Source organism: Polypterus senegalus, chromosome 3 (assembly GCF_016835505.1).
Source record: "Polypterus senegalus isolate Bchr_013 chromosome 3, ASM1683550v1, whole genome shotgun sequence".
Classification (NCBI taxonomy): domain Eukaryota; kingdom Metazoa; phylum Chordata; class Cladistia; order Polypteriformes; family Polypteridae; genus Polypterus; species Polypterus senegalus.
In genome coordinates, this window is record NC_053156.1 from 181,846,445 (window position 1) to 181,872,716 (window position 26,272).

The 26,272-nt window shown below is 38.4% G+C and overlaps 1 protein-coding gene across 7 annotated transcripts in view; it reads right to left on the reverse strand.

The window, feature by feature from the left end:
- Nucleotides 1-26,272, reverse strand: part of phf10 (PHD finger protein 10) — a 216,634-nt gene that overhangs the window by 67,686 nt on the left and 122,676 nt on the right. For all 7 annotated transcript variants that reach the window (XR_005633000.1, XR_005633001.1, XM_039748276.1 and 4 more), the window contains 2 exons: nucleotides 23,406-23,555; nucleotides 14,728-14,837 (listed from right to left, as the gene is read on the reverse strand). Coding sequence is in view for 5 of the 7 variants with exons in the window: in XM_039748276.1 (XP_039604210.1) it covers nucleotides 14,728-14,837; nucleotides 23,406-23,555 (260 nt within the window). In the remaining 2 variants the exon portion in view is untranslated. The remainder of the gene's footprint in view (nucleotides 1-14,727; nucleotides 14,838-23,405; nucleotides 23,556-26,272) is intronic.

Sequence of the window (26,272 nt, forward strand, 5' to 3'; positions counted from 1 at the left end):
CATTTACGCCAAATTTATTTACTGACAACGCAATTAATCCGGTAAGTATAACTCACTCAACCTGGAGTTAAGTGAAGAAAATTTGGAAAGTTTACAAAATTATATTGATCAAGTTTTTGAGTCTGTTGTCATGGGGCCTAAGAAAGCAGCAGCTAACACGGAAACACCTGCTACCAAGAGAAGCCGTCCTCAGGATTCCCCCGAGGCGACCTCATCTCCCTGCAAGGATATATTAGAATTATTAGATTCTATAGATAAAAGGCTTTTTGGATTTGAGGGACGACTCCACCTGCACGAGGTTCTACACCAGGAGTTCCAGAACCTCCGACAATCTCTGGAATTCAGCCAGGATCAGGTGGAGTGGCTTGCTGCTGAAAATGCGTCTCTGCGGGAGACTGTGTCTTCCCTGAAAGAGGGATTGACACGGATCTCCCAGGACAACAAGACCCTGAAGGAGACGGTTTTGGATCTTCAGGCCCGCAGCATGAGAGACAATCTGGTGTTCGTGAGGCCTGCGGAGCAGACGGAGGACAACCGGAGGATTGCGAACAAACAATCAAATATTTTCTCCAGACCCACATGAAGATACCCGAAGAAACGGTAAAAAAACATCACCTTTCACCGGGTACATCGCCTTGGAGCCAAGAGAGCAGACAGCAGAAGATATCGTCCCATCGTGGCCAAATTTGAGCATTTTAAACAAAAGGATTTTGTTAAGAGCCACGGGAAAGAGCTCAAAGGGAAAAATTTCAGCGTGAATGATCAATTTCCTAAAGAAATTTTGGATCGCCGCAGAGTTCTGTTCCCAATGCGTAAAAAATTCATCCAAGAAGGGAGCTGCGCTGTCATTTCTGTGGACAAGCTCTACATCAACAACAGGCTGTACAAGGAGCAAGGAGTGACAGACTGGCTTTATTAGCCCAACATCAGGTCACAAGTTTATTATTCTTATCGGGATTCACTGGGTATGAGCATGTCAGGATATAAAAAAAGCTGCTATATCCGTGTTTAGATGATGGGATCACCTGTTCTCTCACCACCCCACACCTCTAACACCTTTTAACCTTTATCACTCTTTCCTTTCCTCCTTTTACCTGCTTCTGGAACTTTACATCCATATGACACAATCACACAACTTTCCTACACTGCGTCAGCACACACACAACGCGCGCATACAAACACTAGATTATAATTATTACATTTTATCATACAACCACAAACACTCTTGGTTCTGTCTGATTATTATTATTATTATTATTGTCTGATTATTATCAGCATTAGTATTATTATCAGAATTAGTATTATTATTATTATTATCAGCATTATTATTATCATCAGCATTAATAATATTATTGTTATTAGCATTATTATACATATATTTTTTATTTACTTATTTATTGCTTTATTTTTTTTTTTTTCAGATTAAATTATACATTTATTTACTTAACTAACTCACATGAAGGCACCATACATTAGCTAATCACACACACAACTATGGGTACACTAAGGTTTGTCAGTTGGAATGTTCATGGAACTGGCTCTAGAGAGAAGAGATTAAAGATTTTTGATCAGCTTAAAAGACTGCAGGCAGATGTTGTCTTATTACAAGAGACTCATAGGTCTGCCACAGTTGCAGATGAACTTAAAACATCTGAGTTTCCCAGACTGTTCTCTGCCGCCTATAACTCTAGACAAAGAGGTGTAGCTATTTTAATACACAAAAATACAAATTTCAAAGTATTGGACACAGTCTCAGATCCAGATGGTAGATTTATAATACTAAAACTATCTATACAAAATCAAAGCTTATGTATTGTTAGCATATACTGTCCAAACATAGATGACCCGCATTCTTTCATAATTTTTCTCTGTACTCTCCGAACACTTGGACTGTCCACTTATACTTGCGGGAGATTTTAATTTTTGGATGGATCATTCTTCAGACAGGCTCAGTACAGCTGGGACTCAGCATTGGCATTCCACTAATATAGTCAAACAGTATATGAGTGATTATGGGCTTTGTGATGCATGGCGATCTTTTTATCCCAGCCGTAGAGAGTATACTTTTTCTCACATGTTCATCACTCTCACTCACGTTTGGACTATTTTCTAGTCAGCAGCTCATTATTGGCTGACATTTCAGACACTGAGATACACCCTATAGTTGTCAGCGATCATGCTCCAGTTTCTTTAACTCTGTTAAATAAGAAAACAATCCCATCAGGTAAAACTGGAGGTTTAATACGTCACTGCTTAAAGATGAAGGTTTTGTGGAATATTATAAAAAAGAGTGGGCTTTATATTTAGAACACAATGACATTCCTGGAACATCAGCATCTGTTCTCTGGGAGGCAGGGAAAGCAGTGATGAGAGGTAAAATAATTTCCTTCTCATCACATAAGAAAAAAATAGAAAACAAACGTATTCAGGAATTAGAAGAAATCATTAAGTCTCTAGAGGCATCCCCAGAAGAAGAATTACAAAACAAATTGCGTAAAAGTAAACTAGAACTTAAAGGAATTATTGACAAAAACACAATTTTAGCACAAAGACTACGAATAGAAAACTTTGAACACGGTAATAAATCAGGCAAGTTTTAGCCAACCAGTTAAAAATAAACAAAGAGAAAACTGCCATATCTGCTGTTAAAGACTCAACTGGGAATATAGTATATGACCCTGAAAGAATAAACAACACTTTCAGAGATTTTTACAAAACCTTGTACTCACCACAGATTAACCCATCAGATAATGAGATCAATGAGTTTCTAGACAGGATAATACTTCCTAAATTATCAGATAGCCAAGCTACAGTCCTGGACTCGCCATTAACATCAGATGAGCTTCAGGAAGCTCTTAACTCCATGCCTAATAGGAAGGCTCCAGGTCCAGATGGGTTTCCAGCAGAGTTCTACAAAGAATTCTGGATCATTCTGGCTCCAACATTCTTCAGAATAATGTGTGAAATAGAAGAAAATGGTAGACTACAGCCAAACATGAATTCAGCCAACATTAGTCTCCTGTTAAAACCAGGCAAAGATCCTATATTTCCTACCAGCTATCGCCCAATTTCTCTTATTAATGTTGACCTGAAAATAATTTGTAAAGCCCTTGCAAAAAGATTAGAGAAGGTAACCCCTTTCATAATACATCCAGACCAAACTGGTTTCATTAAGGGGAGACATTCATCCACAAATTCACGTAGATTACTCAACTTAATAGACTTTTCTTATAGCAGAAACATGGAAACCAGTATATTATCTCTCCATGCAGAAAAGGCTTTTGATAGAGTTAACTGGAAGTTCTTATTTGCAACTTTACATAAATTTGGTTTTGGAAACTTCTTCATAAACTGGTTAAAATTTTATACAGTTCACCAACAGCATGCGTCAGGACAAATGACCAAACATCAGATAGCTTCTGTCTTCAGAGGGGGACCAGGCAGGGATGCCCTCTCTCCCCCTCGCTATTTGCTATCTTTATTGAACCACTAGCAGCAGCAATCAGGCAAACTACAGTTATTAAAGGCATAAAGTGTAAGAACATAGAACATAAAATCAGTCTTTATGCAGATGACGTGTTACTTTATCTTCAGAATTCTCAATCCTCTCTCTCCCAGGCAATTGAACTAATAAACTCCTTTTCAAGAGTTTCAGATTATTCAATAAACTGGTTAAAATCCACAGTTCTTCCAATTAATTTCTCTTTTGTCAATTCCCTTAATACACAATTGGAATCAGGGAATATTACATACCTGGGCATTCATGTGTCTCCCAGGCTGGCAGATCTAACTAAACTAAACTACATCCCACTATTAAAGAAAGTGGAAGATGATCTTGCTAGATGGAAATCCTTACCGATATCACTTATGGGGAGGGTTGCCACAATTAAAATGATGGTTTTACCAAGAATCAATTACTTATTTTCTATGATCCCAAACAAGCCATCATCTGATTGGTTTAGATCCCTGGACTCCTCCATCACTAAATTCCTTTGGAAGGATAAACCTCCACGAATTAGCTTAAAAACACTACAGAAGACCAAAGATAGAGGAGGGTTGGATCTACCCAACTTCTATCATTATTTCTTAACCAACAGGCTCCAATATATACCAAGATGGTTGCAACATAACCCGCTGGATGAGTCCTGGTTAGATGTAGAACAGACACTTTGCAATACTATAGAGCTTTCGGACCTACCGTTTATTAGCTCAAAAATAAGAAAGCATGAAAGCTTTAAAAGTATTAATATCAGTACCTCACTGACAGCATGGTGGGAATATCTAAAAATGACGGAGTCTTCACTAATTCCATGCAGACGCACACCCATCTGGAATAATCCTGACATATTGCAAAACAATAAAATGATGAACCTCCCATACTGGAAAAGTAAAGGAATTCTATACATGGAACACATAGTTGAAGGATTGGATTTCATTCCATTTAACAGAATAGTCTCCCAATTTGGGATAGACAAGAATAGATTTTAGAATATCTCCAAATTAAATCAGTAGTTAAAGAAAAATTTAAGCTTAAAGTAGAATTACAAACACCATCAAGGGTATTAGACTTCTGTAATCTCAAACACCCCAAATTACTGTCTAAAGTATATAAAACATTGACCAAAATAGATGATACAATAGCAATTCCTATAGGCAAATGGGAGGAGGATCTATTAGTTAGCTTTGATCAGACTTTCTGGTCCCAAACCTGTTTAAAACGATCAGAAACCCCAATTTACAACTAATTCAATACAAAATTCTACACAGAGTACACTATACAGGTCATCGGATGTTCAGGATGGGATTTGTGCCATCTGACACCTGCACACACTGCACAGACAACATTCCTGACAGTTATATCCACGCACTGTGGTCATGTCCACCTGTTCAGGGATTCTGGTATAGAGTATGTGAAGACCTGTCAAAGTGTCTGAAATGTGATATCCCAACTTCCCCCTCATTTTGCTTGCTGGGGAACCTAGAGGATGTCCCGATTGAAACAAATTTGGTTCACGTGGTTCTCACTGCCATATGCATCGCTAAGAAAACTATCCTCATAAACTGGAAAAACAAAGATAATCTTTGCATTAACCAGTATAGAAATCTTTTATTGGATCATATTACACTTGAGACAGCCTCTGCCTCCACTTCAAATCAATCTCTCTGGGCTCCTTTGATCGGTTCCATCACATAGCGATGATGGAGGGTCATTGATATGGTCCTGCGGGATGCTGTGGTTGATGTGGTGGAGAGTCTGAGCTTGGAGTATCTGGAGGATCCCTGGGGTGGGTTCACTAGGGGGGTCTTGGGCTGGGGGGCTGCTGCCCGACTCTGGTGGTGCTTGGGTTACCTCGGGGTGGGCTTCTGGTGGTTGTGTGTGGGCCTTAGGGGGTCTTGACGGTGGCTGCGGTCGCTGCCTAGTGGCTGCAATGCCCTGGGTTGGTCTGGGTGTGGGCCTGGTGGCTTAGGGTTGGGGCGTCCCGGATGGGGATATGGGTGGGGCCTTGGGGATTGGGTCCTGGCATGTACGCTGCCGGGAAGAGGGCGAACGTGCGGCAGTTCCACCATGGGGAGGGATGTCCGGGAGGGAGGATCCAGCTTTATCCTGGGTGTCTTATGTCTTACTTAATCTGAATGTTGAGTAAATGTGGGGATGGGAGTAAATATTCTGCTGGGGTGGTGTGGGTTGGTGGCCTCAGACTCCGTGGGGCTCTGTGATGCTGCTGCTTCGGGCCATGGCTAGATAGGCTGGGGCCTCCGTGCCCGGGTGGATTTTGGGAACGGAGGTGCCTATTGGGGCCAGTAGGGGAGCTGGCTCCCTGGAGGGCTCAGGCCCCTCAGCCGTTCCTCCCCATCCTCAGACATTTCCCTCCTCCTGCTCCTTCACATCATCACACAAACATGCACATAGGGCCTTGGGGTGTGGGTAAGTCAGGGGTGCGGTATGGATCCCATTTCCGCAGTCCTGTGGCAGCCTACACCCCAATTTTATTTGCACATTAAACACTTCCACAAAAAACATTCCACACAAATGCACACTTAGGGCCTTGGGAGTGGGCACACTCAACGGCATCCGGTGGGGAAATTTCAGCCTCACTCCGAGTGCGGTGTCCACTTCCAATTTTAAACTGCACCTAGTCACGGAGAGTTTTGGGGGAGGTGGGGCTGTGTGTTGGCATCAGCTGGTGTAGGCCACATGGTGCCGGCACTGCCCGCCCCCAACCACAAAATGCACCTTATCAACACACACCAACACTACATTAGAGCAGGCGGAGGGAGACTAGAGGTCTTATTACACCTCTGTTCTCAGTTAGCTGCCGGGGCTGGAGGCTAGGAGTGGGAGCTGGCCGTCTGCCTGTGGTCTGGAGTGGTGGGTTGCTTTGCTCTGCGTTGGAGGGGTGCCTGCTCACTATTACCCCTGCGGAACGGGCTAACTCTGGCGTCCAGGAATGGCTGTACCTCAGGTGCGGCAGCACCGGGACCAGAGTTAGGTAGGGTGTGTGGGGAGTGTGAATGGGTGTCTGGCGTACATCCTTGTAAGTCTTGGGTTGTATGTGTATGTGAGAGCATGAGGGAGGGAGTGTATGACTGTGTTTGTGTGTGACTGTATATGTCAGGTGGGGTTTTGGACTCCTCCCCTCTCCTGGGACATCTGGCAATACTACAACATCTTTGCCTACCCTCCCCTGCCTTAAGCATCTGTCTGGTCGCTCCCGGTGGCTGCCTGGTGGGATCTGGTTCCCTGGGCTCTGTTGGATCCTCGGCGGGTGGGTCGCCCTGGGTCCCGGGCTGCTGGGTTCCGGGCCCGGCCGACTCGGGGAGCGGCTGGGGGGCCTGAGGGCTTGCCGTTGATATCTCCGGGACTCTGCCGGCTGCTGGTTGTGACCCCGGGTGATCCTCTGCGCTCTCGGGGGGTTGGGGCTTCTCTGGTGACGGCCTCCCTGGGGTCTCCACGCTCTGGGGTGACCTCTGGATCTCTGGGCTTGGAACTCCCTCCATCTTCCGCACGTTTTGGGGGCAGGTCTGTGGCCCTTCACACTCACTATTGGATGCTCCTATAGAGAAACCTTACACATACAAGCGTGCGTACACACACAGGTGCTCACATGGTGATTTCATAAGTATGACTTGGACATCTTCAGCACATGATCTAAGGTTGTGGTGGCCTAAATGCCTCAGTAATAATTACTGTATGATTGTCAGAAAACATTTTTACTTTTATATATCTTCATGTAGCTGATGCAGCAATGTTTTTGTCTTGTGTTTCCCCTTCTTTCTGCAGGTCTAGAAGCGGATTCTGGTTCATTTATTGTTTATTCTATACGAAACCCCCTTTACCTCCACCTCTTCCTTTTCTCTCTTCTTTTCTTTCACTTTTGTCTCCGTGTCCGGTTCGAATCTTAAAAACATCTGAAAATATTTTTAATAAAGTTTTGGTATCAGGCGTGACGTCAGCAGAAGCTGTAACGCTCCACCTGAGAGAAAAACTGTAAGGCTAGTCGCCAGCATTCAGACATCAATTCTGATTGCTTCACAGCAGAACAGGACACCGTAAAAAAAAAAAAATCAATTTGCTGGAGCCTCATATTAATACATGTAATAGTGGATTGATTCAACTATTACACGTTTCTCATTGTAATTTATTATTAGCTACCAATTGGGTTTTCTGTATTTCTTTTTTCTTATGTAAAATTGGTCTCTTTTTCATATAAAAAATATATATATATATATACATATGCTTCTAAGTATATTTACTGTCTGACTAGTGTGATTCTATATTTTTCTTTACTACTAAATTAATGATTAATTCATTGCAATTTATATCTGTTCAGTATATTTAATTATGTTAACTTTCCTGCTTATTCAACATTGTAGCTTAGCAGTAAGCAGGCTAATTTGTATTTCTTTTTAAATTTCACTGTAGATTTGTTCCATTTTGTTTGCTAAATCTTTTATTGTTTTCTTGATATTGTATCGTAGTACCTAGTGTACCTTATAACAGCTATATCTTTACAGACTTTCAATGCATTTTAGTTTAATTGCTGCTCTTTGCAAATACTCTTATCCTTTTCAGAATGTAGCAGACATTGAACAGTACAGGGCAATCCAGGGCTGAAAAAACTTTTGATGCTTTAAGAAGCTTTGTTTTAGTATAATAAAAAATGAAAAAGAAAAAAAAAAACCTGCATATGTGTATTTATTTGTATATACCACTTTTTAAATGCAGCTGGATGATAAATTGGACTGGACTGCCAATACTGATGCTCTGTGCAAGAGAGGACAGAGCCAACTATACTTCAACATCTGCAATAAGATGCTGCAGATGTTCTATCAGACGGTTGTGGTGAGCGCTCTCTTCTACGCGGTGGTGTGCTGGGGAGACAGCAGAAAGAAGAGGGACGCCTCGTGCCTGGACAAACTGGTGAGGATGGCAGGCTCTATTGTAAGCACGGAGCTGGACAGTTTGACATCCTTGGCAAAGCGACAGGCACTGAGCAGGCTCCTGTCAGTCATGGAGAATTCACTGCATCCACTGAACAGGATCATCTCCAGACAGAGGAGCAACTTCAGCAATACACTGCTGTCACTGTCCTGCTCCACTGACATACTGAGGAGATCGTTCCTCCCCCACACTATGCGACTATTCAATTCCACCCTTGGTTAAACGTTAACATTATACAAAGTTGTTTACTGTTATACCTGCATTTTTATCACTCTTTAATTTAATATTTTTTTTTATCAGTATGCTGCCGCTGGAGTATGTGAATTTCCCCTTGGGATCGATCGATCTATTGATGTATCTGTCTTTTCCCGTATTTTTTTTTCATTGAATTCTAACAGTGTTTGTTAGAAGTTCAGAATACTTTTAACTATAAGTGAAATCACCTTTATTAATCTGTAGTTAACTTTTTTCAATATTACATACATTATATATAATATTCAGACATCCCATTCTTCAATTCCTGAAATTCCCTTCATAATGCACACACCTATTTGGCACTAATTTAAATGAAAAACATTTTTAAGCTTTGCTTGGAACCGATAAATGACGCTAATATTTGTTTAAATAGTACCAAAATACAAGAAAATTGAAAGAAAGAGTTTAACAGAAACATCAGCCATCAAAACAAAACCCAAATAAGATTTTGCCTTTTATTGAATACTATTTAGTTAAGCTGTTTTTACTTACACTATCACTTGAATTTTCACATTCCATAACATGTCATTTCAACCTTTCCATGATATGTTTTAGAGCCATGATGCTCAGGATAATGCAAGTAGACATATAAGTAAAACACAGCACATAAACAGATAAGAACACCTTAATGCAGCCAACATAGTTCCAGCTCTACTTTGTTCGCCAGGCTGCTGTGAAGACAGTTTCTGAATGCAGCATCAGCTGTAAACATGACTAAGCCCATTATTGTGAATCACCAACATCTAGCACCACTCCAAATATTCAGGTGTGCTCTGTTCTGCAGCATGGTATACTCATAATGTCTGCAGCGATGATTGGGTTGGAGCTAGTGTTATGTCAGTTCTTCTCAACCACAAAAATGTAGATTCTTTGTGCTCTATAAGATGAAACAGGGAATTAAGAGGCTTTCTGTGTATACATGGAATTATTATAAAGCTGCTTTTTTGTAATTCAGGGAAGCCTGTAGTGCAAAGTAACATTCTCTCAGACTCACTAAGGATATGTTTTACCTATGTATTTGTTTGTGTATGCATTGTGCATAGGCAATTTATATAGCACAATTTGCATGATTAAGTATACCACCAAAAATATGTCCTTCAAGGAGCATGTTCAAGCCACAAACCAGATGATCCCATCACTTAAATCACAACACTGTGAATACGCTTAATACTACTTATTTCTATAGCAACTTCAATACTTTACGGGTTTTCTCAATTATCTTCTATTTTATGAAAGTGATCAGATCTTCATTATTGTCCTGTTACTGCTCTCGGTAATAATAATCCAGTCCAATAAGTCAGTTCACTCATTCCATCCATCACTGCCTCCTGGCTGGCAATGAGTCCATCCACTATTCTAGTCACAATGCCTGTTCTTCCTCCTTGACACACTGCCTATCCTGAATATTCCCCATATGCAGAAAATGAATAAAACAATCTTGTCAGAATGATGCAAAACAAAACAATCTGATTGCCTCTCTCTACTTTACATTATTTCAGTGCAGGAAATCAGTGAATCTGAAAGCTTGTGATGGCAATGAAGAGAAACAGGAAGTGCAAAACCAGACCTGTTGATTTGAGTGTATTTATCACTACTGGTATTCTGTATGTAGAAACAAGTTGCCCAAAGGACTGGGGAGAGCGATGTGGACAGTTCGGGTGCAAAACAGTCATTACAAGAGCACTGTAAATCCATTCTGGAAATTCTGATTCCATGTAGTTTTTTTGTCAATCTTACTTCTCTAAATAATTCAACTCAGTGTCAAACTTGAGTGAAGAAAATGTGAATTCAGCCTTTTCTGGTTGAAAAAAAAAAATCAAACACAAGGTTGTACATGGTGGTTGAAATAAAACCTTCACCCTATCCTAAAAGAGTTCAGTGACTAAGTTTTTCAACAGTTAACATGGGCTCTGGTGGTTGGGGTGGTGTTTTACTAATAGTCTGGTATTCAATGAGGGATCAACAAAACAATATAATCTGAGAGGTACATATGATATTATTTATCATGACCCTCAGAAAGCATTTGATAAGGTCTTGCATGAGATATTAGGCATCAAACTAAAAGAAGTGGGAGTGCATGGCAGTGTATGTACATGAGTGCAAAATTGGCTAAAACACAGAAAGGAAACTTATGATGGGAGAAATCTTATCAAAATTGTGCAATGCTAAAATAGGCCATCGGGGGTCACTGCTATTTTTAATATACATACATACATATAAATTTAAGGAATTACTATTATTATGATCAGGATAGGAATAAAAATAACAAGCTGATTAAGTGTGTAGATAATACCAAGCTAGGTGGAATGGCAGTTAACCTAGAATCAGTTGAATCATTACAGAGGGTTTTGGACAGAACACAGGCTTAGGCAGATTTGTGGAAGGTGAAATTTAATGTAAGGCATTACACGGAAAAAGTACAAATGGTACATATGAATACACAATAGATCTGAAACTAGAAAGTACCTCTTATGAGAATGACCTATAAGTCATATTGGTCTTGTTGCTATCAACATCCACATTGTGTACAGAACCAGTAAGAAGACTAAATGAATGTTAAGTTATATAGCTTGATGTATAGATTACAACTCGCACTTCACCTGAAGTGCTCCTTGCAGAAAAGTCCAGAGAAAAGCAATTAGGTAGATTCCATGACTGCTAGATATGAGTTATGGGGAAAGCTGAATCTTTTGGTAATGCATAGTCTCTAATGTCATATTAATTTCTGTTCTTAAAGTTGAGGAAAAACAGCATGAAGGATGTTACTTCTCCTTTTTATAACAAAGTTTGATGCCTATCTGCTTTTTTACTCCCTTTTCTTTTCAACTGATTATGGACATTAAATGGAGCTTCTCATTGGACCCTAACCCTTTATTTGTTTAATTGTTATCTTTTCACAGTAGTATACTTTATTTTTAAAGGAATTTTTTGATGTAAATCATAGTGATATCTCACATTATTCTGCTGATAGGGAATATGTGATTTAGATTTATCAAAATCCCGGTTCTGGGTAACATGTGATTTACTGTTACACAAAGACTGACATTGGGTGTTCTAATTAGGGAGCAGTACACACGTGTTTGATGCTACTCTTCACAGGCATGCAAGAAAGTTTCAAGAAAAATATTCAAAGCCTAGGTCAGTAGTATAAGGCTGGAAGGTCCTCATTATATAAATGGCCACAATGATACAAATCAAAAGCTGAAAATTAGACCTGGTCTTGTCTCAAAACATCTTGGAACTAACAAAACTGCTGATACACTTTCAGCTTCTTACCAAAAAAGAAAAACACATGGGTAATGCTGCCAATTGTAGGAATCTGAAAAACCTGCAAAATAATGCAAACATATAGATGCTTTTTTAAAAATCAGATTTTTATTGAAGTGATAAAAACAACAGTGATGAAAATTTAAATTAAACAAAAATTGACATTCAAGCAGTAAAACAACCCTTTCACTGACACCAGGGCAAAAAACACCTAGTCTTCTCACCTAAACTGCACTGTAAAAGAGATTCTTAGAGGATCAAATGTCAGCAATGCTTGTGCAGACCTGGGAGAGAGGCACAACAGACAAGGCAATCCCAAAAGCAGAAAAGAGCCATAGTGAAAGGGACAAATTAGAAATGGAGTGTGAATGATAACTGGTTGCCCTGTGCTCAGTGTAACAACAAATACAGTGCAGACTACTACTCCTCAGTGCTGAGGTCATTTCTGTGAAATTTCAAGTTAAGACAATGTTAAAGAAGCAGTATTTCTAGAAATTTACAAAGACATAATTGTCTGATTTCCATTGAGAAAATAGGACTAATTTAGAAGACAAAACAGCCTTTGTTGGATAAAGGTGAGGTTAAGAGTAGACCAGGCTGGTTTAACGTTTGGAAACCGTAAACACAAAAAAACTATAAACGGTTGGAAGAGAGTGAAGAAAAAGGAAAAAAGGAGGAAGAAAAAAATGTAACCCACTGTAAAGAAGGCTCAGTAACATTACTTACTCAGATGTCTGGGGAAAAATCATACATTTATTCTGTTCTCAATAACTTCCAATGATCCACAGTGAAGTACATCCTCACTGGCTGCATAACATCCTGGAACAGCACAAGCTAGGCTCGCAATCATAAAACACCACAGAGAGTGGTGATTATGGCACATAATATTACTGACAACCGGGTACTTTCTGTTCAGGACATAAGACACACTACCTGAGAAAAGCAATAAGTATTATTAAAGACCTCAGCCAACCTGCACAGTTGCAAATGGGTATCTTTCAATAATTTCTTGACTTCACAACAGGCAAACTGAAGCCTAGAGTGCCTATGCAAACTTTGGGCACACTTCTAAAACAACAAATATGCAATCAAACACAAGGTCAAGTTGCAACTAGCCTTACTTAAAAATTATGCAAAAAAGTAATATTTCAAGAAGAACAGTAAAGAATAATTATTTTGCGTGACCAGAAAGTTTAAAAGCATTCCTTAAACTGGCACGTCATAATAGCTTTTATATTATCAATGGCCTCCAAAGCTTTGGATTGCGGACTGCCTAAGTCCACATGTCCCAAGGTGTTTAAAATTTTCAAACAGGATAGACTCAGTAAAAATAATTGCAAACCCGCAAGTTCCTTTCTTCACTGCAGACATATCCCTCCCAGCCTGAGCAGCTGCTAAAATGAAGTCAGGAAAGAAAGAAATCTGGTGCCCTTTAGAAAGATTAGAAGTTTTCTGTATTTCAAGAACAACTTTCATTAAAGTTTAGTAGTTATAATATCAAAAGCCATAGGACAAGATATGATGGATTTAATTACAAAATACAGATTTTATAGGACCTCCCTACTAAAGGCGAACAGCATTAAAGAAGCAGAAACTTTTTTTTTTTTTTTTATTATTACCAGTATTATTATTTTTTTTTTTTTAGAAATACAGTGGTGAATTCCTGTAAATCCTGGGATGTGATCATTGTTTTGGCAGTTTATAATTCCTAGCTCCACAAGTTAAGAACTTAATGACGCAATCAATAATTTGCTAAGGATGGTGGCTAAATATTTCCAATAATGCTCTAAGCTCCAATGAGACGTTTTTCTGCTCAGTTTTAATGTTTCTCGTCACTTAATAGAGTACTATGTTCAGCCTGAAACCAATGATATATGTGGACTTGACAAAGACCTGATATACCACAAACGGCTTCAAATTATCAAACAAAGCATCCACTTCCAACAGCATACTAAAGCATTGTGACCACTGAACACAGAGAATACTTTATAGAATAGAAACTTTCAAAGTGAGACTTTCTTGAACTAGACACCATTGGTAGATTCCTGAAGGTAACTAGGATATGTATATGCTTAAAGCAAAGTTTAGATTCATACAATGTGAAAAATGTGGGTATACCCAGAGAGCTACCTCAGTCTTCATCAGCCACCAAAAGGTCACATTTTTAACAGCAATCAAGAAGTTATTTGTGAAACCACAAGCACCTTCAAGCACCCTTCATGTTATAAGCTCCAAATTCAGAATCCTCATCTATTTCTTGAGTTGGAAACAATGATGAAATTATGTGAAAAATTAATTTTCATCAGCTCATTACCATTTGTTTTCCAAATCCATAATTGAGGTAAAAAGGATTATTGGTAATTTAACAGAAAATATATATTTTATCACCATTTCAGAACAATTCAGAGTGCGTTCTTTTAATCAATATGACAAACGCTGATGACCGGGACTGCCCTTCATGTTATAAGCTCCAAATTCAGAATCCTCATCTATTTCTTAAGTTGGAAACAATGATGAAATTATGTGAAAAATTAATTTTCATCAGCTCGTTTACATTTGTTTTCCAAATCCATAATTGAGGTAAAAAGGATTATTGGTAATTTACTTTTGAGATCATCAGGTGGCATGTTTAGCCTCCATAAAATACAAAAATGGTTGCATTCATCATCTTCTCACTGGTATGCAGTGATTAAAGAATTCCCAAGACAACTTAAGATTACTTTCTCAATAAGGAGTTAATGAATACTGTAATAGCACAGTACCTTTTATAATAGGTTTGAAACTGTCCAGGAATTAGTGCAACAGGATATGGTCCAGTCTTTGTTCTCTCAGGTGACAGAACTTTAAACTTTCCACGAGGCACCTGAATAACCTAAAAAGAAGAAAATACATTTTTATAATAAATATACAGGCAAGCTTAAAAAATCATTTAAACTAGTATACAAGACAAATAGAACAGTGCCCAGTTCATATTAGCCATTGATGATGAAGGTATTCCACTGATAAAGCTGAAACAAAGAATCATTCCATGCCTTCATTAGCAGAGTGGGCTGCTGTGCACAGATAGTATCCAGCTACTGGAAGACTGTTACAGATTATGTAGCCAGGAAAATGAAGTGAGAATTTAAAATTTATAAAAAGACAGAGGATGAATCAGGTAATTAGATAACTTGCTATGGAAGAATCTAGTTACTTTACAGGAACAGAATCATCAAGGTAAATCTTACATCACTAGTGTCAAGAAAATACAGAAGAACTGCTCTTTGAGCACTTCGTAAACTAGCATGTTCAATCTTATTCATTTGTCCACAAGTGTATATAAAAATAAAGACAAAACAGCGAATTCTTACTGACATACCAAAGCAAAAGCATCTCATTGAGAAAGCTGTGGTGTTCGTCAAGTTGAAATGTCTCTAAAAAACTAGAAAGCGGAACAATTGTAAGATTGACTCAGATTTAAGAGTTTTTTGATGAGTTTGGATGAACCCTCTGTTATGATGAACTTTTGTATGACTATAGTGCTCCAACTGATTGAGCCATACATGTAAAATTCGAAGAAAAAAATAATCTCATTTAGGATTGACAACAGATGATGAAAACCACCACCTACTGGTTGAGAACATCATTCCTTTTAGATGTTTGTAGAATGGGGACAGGAAGGAGAAACAAAGCTCATGTACTGTCACAAACTGGAAATTAATATTTAGGACACATAAAGGGAAAATTTAAATGTCTGAAAAGAGACATTTAGGGGACAAAATGTTACTTGCTGGAATTATTTTCATCTAAGGTTTATTTTAACTACAAGAGCAAAGCACAATTCAACTGAGACACTGTAGAAGAAAAATGTAAAACTTTATCAAACATGAGGGTGATAGTCTATGTGCAGCTGTATCAGACAATAATATCTAGACTGTAGGTTGATACATTTTTTTATTGTTAATGTATAACAAAATACATTAAATGTTTGAAATTATTATCAAACTATTGAATTTGGTTGTGCTTGGACTGTTACATTGTTGTATCAGGGGTTCAACAGAGTCTGGATGCAGACCTTCAGTAACAGACCCCTGTGTGGCAGCTCCAGCTACAGGTCCCTGTAATGTCATTCAGGAGCCTGTGGCTGGAGGCAGAAGAGACACAGGTTTGAAAGGTCTGCCTTCAGGTGGCGTAGTGGTAGCACTGCTGATTTTCAGTAAGCAGATTGTGGGTTTACTTCCTGGGTCCTCCCTGCATGGAGAGCACTTCGAGTAGTGAGAAAAGCGCTATGTAAATGCGAAGAATGATTATTATTATTATTATTATGTCTAACATCATTAAACATGACTTTTTCTCTGTTATTACATTTTGTTTCCATCATTTGTAGAACACGTTTCACCAAAACATTAATTTGTCAATTTAATAAGAAATGTTTAAAAGTGTACCATCATCTGACTGCACTAGTATGTGCATTAAATTGTGGCACTGTTTAACAAAAATGATCATACCGGTAGTATATTTAAAATAAAAGTGATTAATAAGCAATCTCAAACTACATTCATTTTTTTATTATTTGGTTTCATTACTCCACATTTTGTACAAACTGTGTACGCCATTTTTATTTATTACGTGTCTTTGCCTGATCTTTTGAAGAAGGTGTGTTTTTATTAGGTTTAGTTAAAGCATGTGTTGATCATCTGTAGATAATGTTTTACTAACACATTAAGATGTCAAACTTAACAAGGTCTAAAGAGCATGGAGAAGATATGAGAAAGAATAATTTGAATTAACCAATTGAACAAATGTAACCTAATACAGACACTAAGCTGTAAGAGTGTTTTCTTGTAAGACAAATGTACTAAACTAACTTTGAAGGTAGCTTTGATATTGTATAACCAATTATTATGTGTGATGATCATTATGTGTGAAATGTAAGCTATAATAAGAATGTGCTGTGCATTAACCAACAGTATAATATTAATCCTTATATATGCTGAAATAAGATTCTTAAATTGTAACTGCCACATAGCCATGGAAGAGTTGTAAACCTGATGGTGCAGAAGAATAGGGAAGTACAGTAATTCCTTCTCGATCACAGGGGTTGCGTTCCAGAACCCCCCGCGATAGGTGAAAATCTGCGAAGTAGAAACCATATGTTTGTATGGTTATTTTTATATATTTTAAGCTCTTAGAAACTCTCCCACACTGTTTATAAATATTCTCCGCACAGTTATACAGTAAAACCTCGTTTATAGCGGTTGATCTTCTCCAGACAGATAAATGAATTTCCAAGAAGTAGGATTCTTTATTTATAAATCTAATATTTTCGCAGTCAGAGCATTGAAAACCTGTTTACGACCTTCTAAATACGTTTTTTAACATCAGTCAAAAGTTTAAACTGTGCTACATGACAAGACAGAGATGACAGTTCTTTCTCACAATTAAAAGAATGCAAACATATCTTCTTCTTCAAGGTGCGCCTCAGGAGCGGAGAATGTCAGAGAGAGAGAGAGTAAAGTAAACAATCAAAAATCAATAGGGCGGTTGCGCTTTTAAGTATGCAAGCACCGCGATAAAGCGCCGCAATGAAGGGATCAATGTGAAGGTAGCCTTTCAGCATTTTTTTACAGGCGCGTCCATATCTTTTAAGCAAACAGCCACTGTGCAAACAGCCCCTCTGCTCACACCCCCTCAGTCAGGAGCAGATAATGGGGCCAATCATACGCCTCCCTGATGGTATTGCATGATGGATAAGTATCTGCCTGTATTTCTCAGAGAGAGTGAGAGAGACAGAGAAAAGCAAACAATCAAAAATCAATATGGGCTGTTAGAGCTTTTAAGTGTGTGAAACAGCGCGCGGGAAGCATATCGTATATCATTGAGGAGTTTTATTTAATATGTAATGCGTGCTCTGATTGGGTAGCTTCTCAGCCATCTGCCAATAGCGTCCCTTGTATGAAATCAACTGGGCAAACAAACTGAGGAAGCATGTAACATAAATTGAAAGACCCATTGTTCGCAGAAATCCATGAACCAGCGAAAAATCTGTGATATATATTTAGATATGCTTACATTTAAAATCCACGATGGAGTGAAGGCGCGAAAGTCGAAGCGCGATATGGCGAGGGATCACTGTACATGTTTTGCAAAGTGCTGTCTCTGTAACTGTCTTGCAAAACTAGCTATAAAGACTACTGTGTACTTCTGCAAGTATTGATCTAATGTGCCATCTTAAGCTACTTGCAAACTCTGGGTGACCTCAAAATGAACTGCCATACTTCCTTTTTTTATTCTCGCAAACAAGTCGGGTATAAAAAAGGAAAGTCTTCCTGCTAACAGGGGGCTGCTGTCTGACTTGAGCTGTCAGTGGAACAGTGCTGACAGCCGCTGTAGTCTCTGTTCACCAAGAATAAAGAAATTGCTCTTTACTTTACATTGATGTCCATCTCCTGTCGTTCCTGACTTTCAGCGACCACAGATACCATGAGACAGGCCGTTACATGAGCCGAGCCGAATAGGGTCTTAGAAAGGCATCATCCCAGTAAACAGGATGGGAATCCGCTCCTTTGTGTGAGAACAGGAGGAGCACTGCCAGAGGCCTGCAAAATTAGCTCCAGCTGGCTATTAATGTGCATGTTTCTGGCTTAACTGTCAGAAACAGACTACATGAGGGTGGCATGTAGGCCCGACATCCTCTAGGGACCTGTGCTCACAGCATACCACCATGCAGCTTGATTGGCATTCAACAGAGAATAGCACAATTGGCAGCTCTGCCATTGGCACTCCATTCTATTCATAGATAAGAGCAAGTTCATATTAAGCAAATGTGACCGGCATGAAAGAGTTTGGAGATACCATGATAAATGTTATGCAGACTGCAACATCATCCAACATGGCGGTAAGTCAGTGATGGTCTGGACCCTCCCTGTGTTAAGCAACAGTACCCTGACTGGCACTGTTGGACCTTAAGTTGGTACAGGATAATGTCCAGCCTCATGTGGTCAGAGTGTGTTGGCAGTATCTGGATGACGAAGTCATTGATGCCACTGACTGGCCCACACGTTTCCCAGACCTGACTCCAACTGAGAACCTCTGGGGCAATTAAGTATCTATGGATCCACCATCACCAAGTAGCACCACAGACTGCTGTCCAGGAGCTCTCTAATGCACTGATCCAGTCTGTGAGGAGATCCTCCCAGGACACCATCCGCCATCTCAAGAGGAGCATACCCAGTTGTTGCTGGGAGTGCATACAGGCAAGTGGGGACCATACACACGTGAAATTCACGCAAGTTGCATCATCCCATTATTTCAATTTTTGACTTTGATTTTTGGTGTGATGTTGAATTCAGCCCTCAATGGGTTAATGATTCTGGTTTAAACTGACCATTTTTACATAATTTAGTTGTCAACGAAATGCACAGTATTACTCAGTAAAGATTTTACACTTGAATATTTTGTTCATCGAGATCCAAGTAAGATTCAAGTGTTCCCTTAATTTTTTTGAGCAGTGTTATAGTTCAAGTGAGGTTAATTTCAGCCTATTGTGTTAAGTTCCCAAATGATGGTAGAGGGTTCATTAGTTGAACATTAGGCTGTGAAAATGTGCATCTCTCCTGCTCTCTAAATTACATTTGTAAATTTTAATGCCTGGAATTAGACAGAAAGGACAATAAGGGTTTGTTGTAGTCAGTGTGAGTCTTTGGAGGAATGTTTCAGAAGCAATATAAGAATTAATGTAATTGCAACAGAAGCAAGAATATCACACAACTGTAATAACTGAAAAAAGAATGTACATGCAGTGTGGTTAAAACAGCATTTTACTGGATAAACATATGTACAACTGTCCAGTCCAGTCTGCAATAGTCCACAGCCGGTATTTCAAGGCCCTATTCTGTTCTTTAAGGAATGGCTTTCATACTACCATTCACCCTATCAAACCTGCAGCAGAAAGTCTCTTCACAGCAGAAACTTGCTTTTTTGACCACTGCTAAGCTGTGCTTGAAGCTGTTGTACTGTGAGGTGCCTATCACCCAAACTGGTGACCCTGAGAAACTTGTGTGGGCTTTAGGTCTGCCAGAACTCTTCTTATCATAGTTGTCATTTTGATTTCTTTTTTGCAGTTTCTCTAAATGAAAGCCTTATACTACAATGGGTAATAGTGCTCTGTCTCATTTAATTTTGCTAATGGCCATTTTCTTGCCATTATCACTGGAATATTGTTCAAGTTGTACCTCAGAGGATGTAGTAACACAGTCTGTTCAGCTCTGCTCTTAGACAGACAGAGGGCTTTTAAGTAAACAACAGAATGTGGGACACATTTTCAAATTGTTTGCTTTATTTTACAGGGCTTAATTTACTTTAATTGCTGCAGAACATCTGCACGGTGTAACCCAATTCCTTGTTCTCTAGTTCTTGTAAACCTAAACTATACATTTAAACCTCTGGCAGTTTACTGCTTTCCTTTTCACCATTTTAGATTATTCATTGCATTTCAACTCATTACATTTGAAGGAAAAACTAGAAAAACTGAGGTGTTCTAAAACTTTTGACCAGTAGTGTATATATGAAGTTGTAACATAACTTAATTATTAAATATAAGGAAAAGGATTCAATGTAACTCAAGGGTTAACTAAATATAACTTAAAGATTAAGTGCCAAAGTTCTCTGCTTCATCTTCAAGAAGCTACCAATGTAATTTGCCAAGGAAAGAATAAGGTAAATGAGTAACGAATACCCCTCCAGAAATAGGAAATAAAGTAATTGGAAAGCCCATATACCCCCTCCTATCAAGTGGTGCTGAGATCAATAGGAAAATCTGCTAAACACCCCCCTTAATGAATTGGTGTAAAGATTGACAAAAGTCAGAAACTATTGGCGGCTTTAGTTGACTGAAGCAGATGATAAAGTTTTGCATATTAGCAGTCAGATGATGTGATATATTAGATAAGGTGATGTAACTAGAAAAAGTATAAAATTATATTTGTTCAATTGTCACTCACTTCATGATCTGTGAAATTTGCATAACTCTTGTTCTGCATTCTCACCTGGACTCTGTAACTGCCTTTTTTTGAAGATAGAGAAAAGTTTTTTTTTCATGGTAATTACCCTCAACTTAAGCATCTGCTTTACATCTTGGCAAACTACATCCTGTCTTGCTTCCAGTATTTCATATGGGCACATGTGTACCTTAACACTTGGGTCTGTAATAATCTTATACTTAGCAAGTTTAGTTTTACCAGGAAGCAAAGAAAAAACATCACTGTTTCTGTCAATCAACACAAACAATTCACTGTCCTGTGTGTTAGTCAAGTCATTAACAATAGGAAATGCAGGCTGTCACCACAGCCTCTCCCTGATCATGCCACTCCTTCAAAAGATTGACATGTAAAATGTGAACTTGCTTGCGTTGGCCAGGTATTCTACAGTATATAACTGTACTTTCCCCTTTTGTATTATTAATGTGTAGCCTTTTTCAGAATGCCTCAAATCTCACAGACTTACCAATGTTCTGTAGTATATACTGTAGTATATAACGTCTCCCCACCTTCCCTTCAGCATTTATAACCTCAGGCAATTAGGTGTAGTAAAATACAAGCAGCAATTAAGTTTCAACTTATATTAAATAATGTATTATTTCATTATTCATAAATAATAACAATAAGCAAAGTAGCAGTGAATACTGGCAACAATACAACATGGTAAATGCTGTTGTGTAGTTTCAGGCAGCACACAGACTTGTTACTATCACTGCTTAAAAACCTCTGATCTGCAAGCTTCACAAAGACATAATGAGTATATACAGTGGTGTGAAAAACTATTTGCCCCTTCCTGATTTCTTATTCTTCTGCATGTTTGGCACACAAAATGTTTCTGATCATCAAACACATTTAACCATTAGTCAAATATAACACAAGTAAACACAAAATGCAGTTTTTAAATGATGGTTTTTATTATTTAGGGAGAAAAAAAAATCCAAACCTACATGGCCCTGTGTGAAAAAGTAATTGCCCCCTGAACCTAATAACTGGTTGGGCCACCCTTAGCAGCAATAACTACAATCAAGCGTTTGCAATAACTTGCAATGAGTCTTTTACAGCGCTCTGGAGGAATTTTTGCAGAACTCATCTTTGCAGAATTGATGTAACTCAGCTTTATTTGAGGGTTTTCTAGCATGAACCGCCTTTTAAAGGTCATGCCATAGCATCTCAATTGGATTCAGGTCAAGACTTTGACTAGGCCACTCCAAAGTCTTCATTTTGTTTTTCTTCAGCCATTCAGAGGTGGATTTGCTGGTGTGTTTTGGGTCATTGTCCTGTTCCAGCACCCAAGATCGCTTCAGCTTGAGTTGACGAACAGATGGGCAGACATTCTCCTTCAGGATTTTTTGGTAGACAGTAGAATTCATGGTTCCATCTATCACAGCAAGCCTTCCAGGTCCTGAAGCAGCAAAACAACCCCAGACCATCACACTACCACCACCATATTTTACTGTTGGTATGATGTTCTTTTTCTGAAATGCTCTGTTCCTTTTACGCCAGATGTAACGGGACATTTGCCTTCCAAAAAGTTCAACTTTTGTCTCATCAGTCCACAAGATATTTTCCCAAATGTCTTGGCAATCACTGAGATGTTTCTTAGCAAAATTGAGACGAGCCCTAATGTTCTTTTTGCTTAACAGTGGTTTGTGTCTTGGAAATCTGCCATGCAGGCCGTTTTGCCCAGTCTCTTTCTTATGGTGGAGTCGTGAACACTGACCTTAATTGAGGCAAGTGAGGCCTGCAGTTCTTTAGACGTTGTCCTGGGGTCTTTTGTGACCTCTCGGATGAGTCGTCTCTGCGCTCTTTGGGTAATTTTGGTCGGCCGGCCACTCCTGGGAAGGTTCACCACTGTTCCATGTTTTTGCCATTTGTGGATAATGGCTCTCACTGTGGTTCTCTAGAGTCCCAAAGCTTTAGAAATGGCTTTATAACCTTTACCAGACTGATAGATCTCAATTACTTCTGTTCTCATTTGTTCCTGAATTTCTTTGGATCTTGGCATGATGTCTAGCTTTTGATCTACTTCTCTGTGTCAGGCAGCTTCTATTTAAGTGATTTCTTGATTGAAACAGGTGTGGCAGTTATCAGGCCTGGGGGTGGCTACGGAAATTGAACTCTGGTGTGATACACCAGAGTTAGGTTATTAAACAAGGGGCAATTACTTTTTCACACAGGGCCATGCAGGTGTGGATTTTTTTTCTCCCTAAACAATAAAAACCATCATTTAAAAACTGCATTTTGTGTTTACTTGTTTTATATTTGACTAATGGTTATATGTGTTTGATGATCAGAAACATTTTGTGTGACAAACATGCAAAAGAATAAGAAATCAGGAAGGGGGCAAATAGTTTTTCACACCACTGTATGTATTTAGCGATCTTTTGAGAAAAACTAAAAAAAAATAAAAATACTCTACTTACATGAGTTTGAAGATCAAAATAAGCTCGTCTTTCTTCCATCCTTTCTCTGTTAAAATTAATATTGAATTCTGCAGCTTTTTTGGCAGCTTTCTTAATATATTCTGGTACCTTGCTTAGTTCCACTTTTTGTGGTGCTTGTTGCTGCATTTGCTAAAACAAGAATAAAAACACTGATTACAAACCTGTTTTTATAACATTCTTTTTTATTGATTAACTTATTCAGCTGAAATTGAAATTAACATGGATCTAGAGAAGAAATTCATTAATTTTATTTCTGCCCTGCTTTTGTGGGTATTTGTGTTTATCCCAAGGTGTGAGTCTGAATGTGTGTCACCACAGTTTAGATGGAAACCCCTGTTTGGGAATGGCACAGCCACATAAATTGGGATTGGATGAGTGAATTACACAAGAGCTTAAAAGCTTAAGCTTGGTGAATAAATAGAGAAGAGTGTGTTGCAAGCAAATATGGTTGAAGATGTGGTGAGACCTTTTATTATTATTATTATTATTAATACAGCCCCCTCCATAATTATTGATACCTTGGCAAAAATGAGTAAAAAGGGTTGTTAAAAAAATCTCCTTTTGGTGAATTACTTTAATGAAGAGAATGACAGAAATCCAATCTTGAACTAAAGTATATTTATTCTAAGAAAAATAATTTCTCATCAAAAAATAACTATGTTTAATAAAACCACAAAAGCCATGAAAACTGTTTCCCTTAGAAATTCTTGTGAACAAAAGTGTAACTTAAGCATTTTGTCCTCAGTAATACATGACTTTCTGTTTCACTGGGGTTTAAATATATACGATGGAACAGCTGCCAAATCACCTTATTTATTCATCAACATGGGAAACAACATTTATTTCTATAGCAAATTTTCATACAAAGGATGTAGCTCAAACTGCTTTTCAACATATCAAAGAAATAGTTAAATGCAAAGAAAATCTAACTAAAATTAAATAATAAAGACACAAATAGTATACAAAAAATAAATAACACACACTTACATATGATAAATCAGAAACAGAGTTCCTAAATATATACTGTTTTTTTTCCAAGTCTCTAAATGACAGTCAAATGATAGGGTCAGTTGGCCAGGGTAGACAAAAAAAAAGCCAGTCAAGCTGAAGAATAAATACAAAATTTGTAGAGGTTCCAGGAGAAAGGACCACCCAGCCCTCACTGGCCACTCTACCTAACATAAATGTTCTTAGGTAGTTCTTTGTTTCTTTTAGTCTTCATCTTACAGGATTTGACGCAATGGGTCTCATGGTGGTTATGGGGAAAGACAACAGAACACACAACTCAAATGAAAAGAGCATAGACTAACTTCCCTGAAAAAGGAAGTTTTTTGTTTTTTTTTTTTGCTCCTGTGCACAGTGAGCATGGTGGTAAGTGAGGTGAAAAATCCTCAAGGTTAACTGTTAGTGAAATACAAATAAACGTAGCATCTTGGGATCATCTAGTCTCTGACATTCCCAATGCAACAGAATATTTAGGGTATGAAGAGATCTGAGTTACCTCGAAAGCTTGCATATTGTAATCTTTTTAGTTAGCCAATAAAAGGTGTCATTTTGCTTGACTTCACATTGCAAGATATCACTGGAGTAGATTCAGTGCTGTTTTATTGACTAAGGAAGGTTGCACAAAGCATTAAATGCAGAGGTGACAACAATCGTGGCACATGTGGCTTTTTAAAAAAAATTATTTCTTGATAGGAATTACTTTTTTTTCAAAATAAATTTAATTAAAGGTCATACTGTATTTTTCTACTTTTTTATAATGTCAGATTAAGTTAATTCACCAAAACATTACTTTTTTTTATAACCCTTTTAGTCATCTTTAATTGTAGCTGTTTGGCTGCCTTGTAGGGGCATTGATACTTAAAAGCAGATTTTTACTCCTAGTTCTTTTTCAGAGTAATTATGTAGTATAAGCTCTGAACTTGAAAGAAGTCACAGGAAGAGCAAGAAGGATTTGCAGGCTACCTTATGTCTACAACATTAGAGAATGAAGAGACTGAGGAATGTAAAGTGAGGTATATTAAATATTTCCATAGTCAGCTGGTACCATTTCAATCACTAGCACCCAAGGAGCTCACTTACATATCATCGGCGGTGCAGTTCATCCTAAGATGGAAACGGGTGAAGAATCACAGACTAAAGCAAGATGGAAAAGTTTCAGAACAGGCCTGTTTCCATAGAGTGAGTAAGGTTCAATCGCTTTTGAATAAGGTGGATTAACTAATAAGGGTGTTCAGGTATTGAGACATAGTGTGTATTGTGCAGAACTGCCTTAAACTTCTTATTCCAGGCACTATTTTAATGCTGGACAGATTTTATTTGATATGAACAGTTGGAGTGGGGAAAAAAGGTAGCAGGAAACTGGACACATACATAAGGTGTAAAAGTGAGCACATTACAATTAAAACATAAATGTGTGATCCAGAAAATGAAATACTGAGTGTTAGAATTCATTCATGTTATTTGCCTAATGAGATATAATTAGATCCATCCATCTTCTAAATCCTCTTTGCCCTGAGTAGGGTTGTGGGATCATTCTTATTAAAGCCTTATTCCTTCCTCTACTAACAGGGACTCAGCAAAAGAAAGGACTCACTTCTGTTACTATATATTTGTATATGTATGTTGTGGGGTACAAAAACTGTACATTTTGGTTTATATTTTCATTATATTTAGTACAAGACAAAAACAACAGATGCATTTAAACACAGGACACATTAAAGCATAACTTCTTCCAAATTGTTCCTCACTTTTAAAACAGCTGTTCAAGCAAAAGAGGAAGACATGGCAATGCCTCAGGCTATCAATTACTTTATAACCTGAGAAAGGATGGACATCTGGGA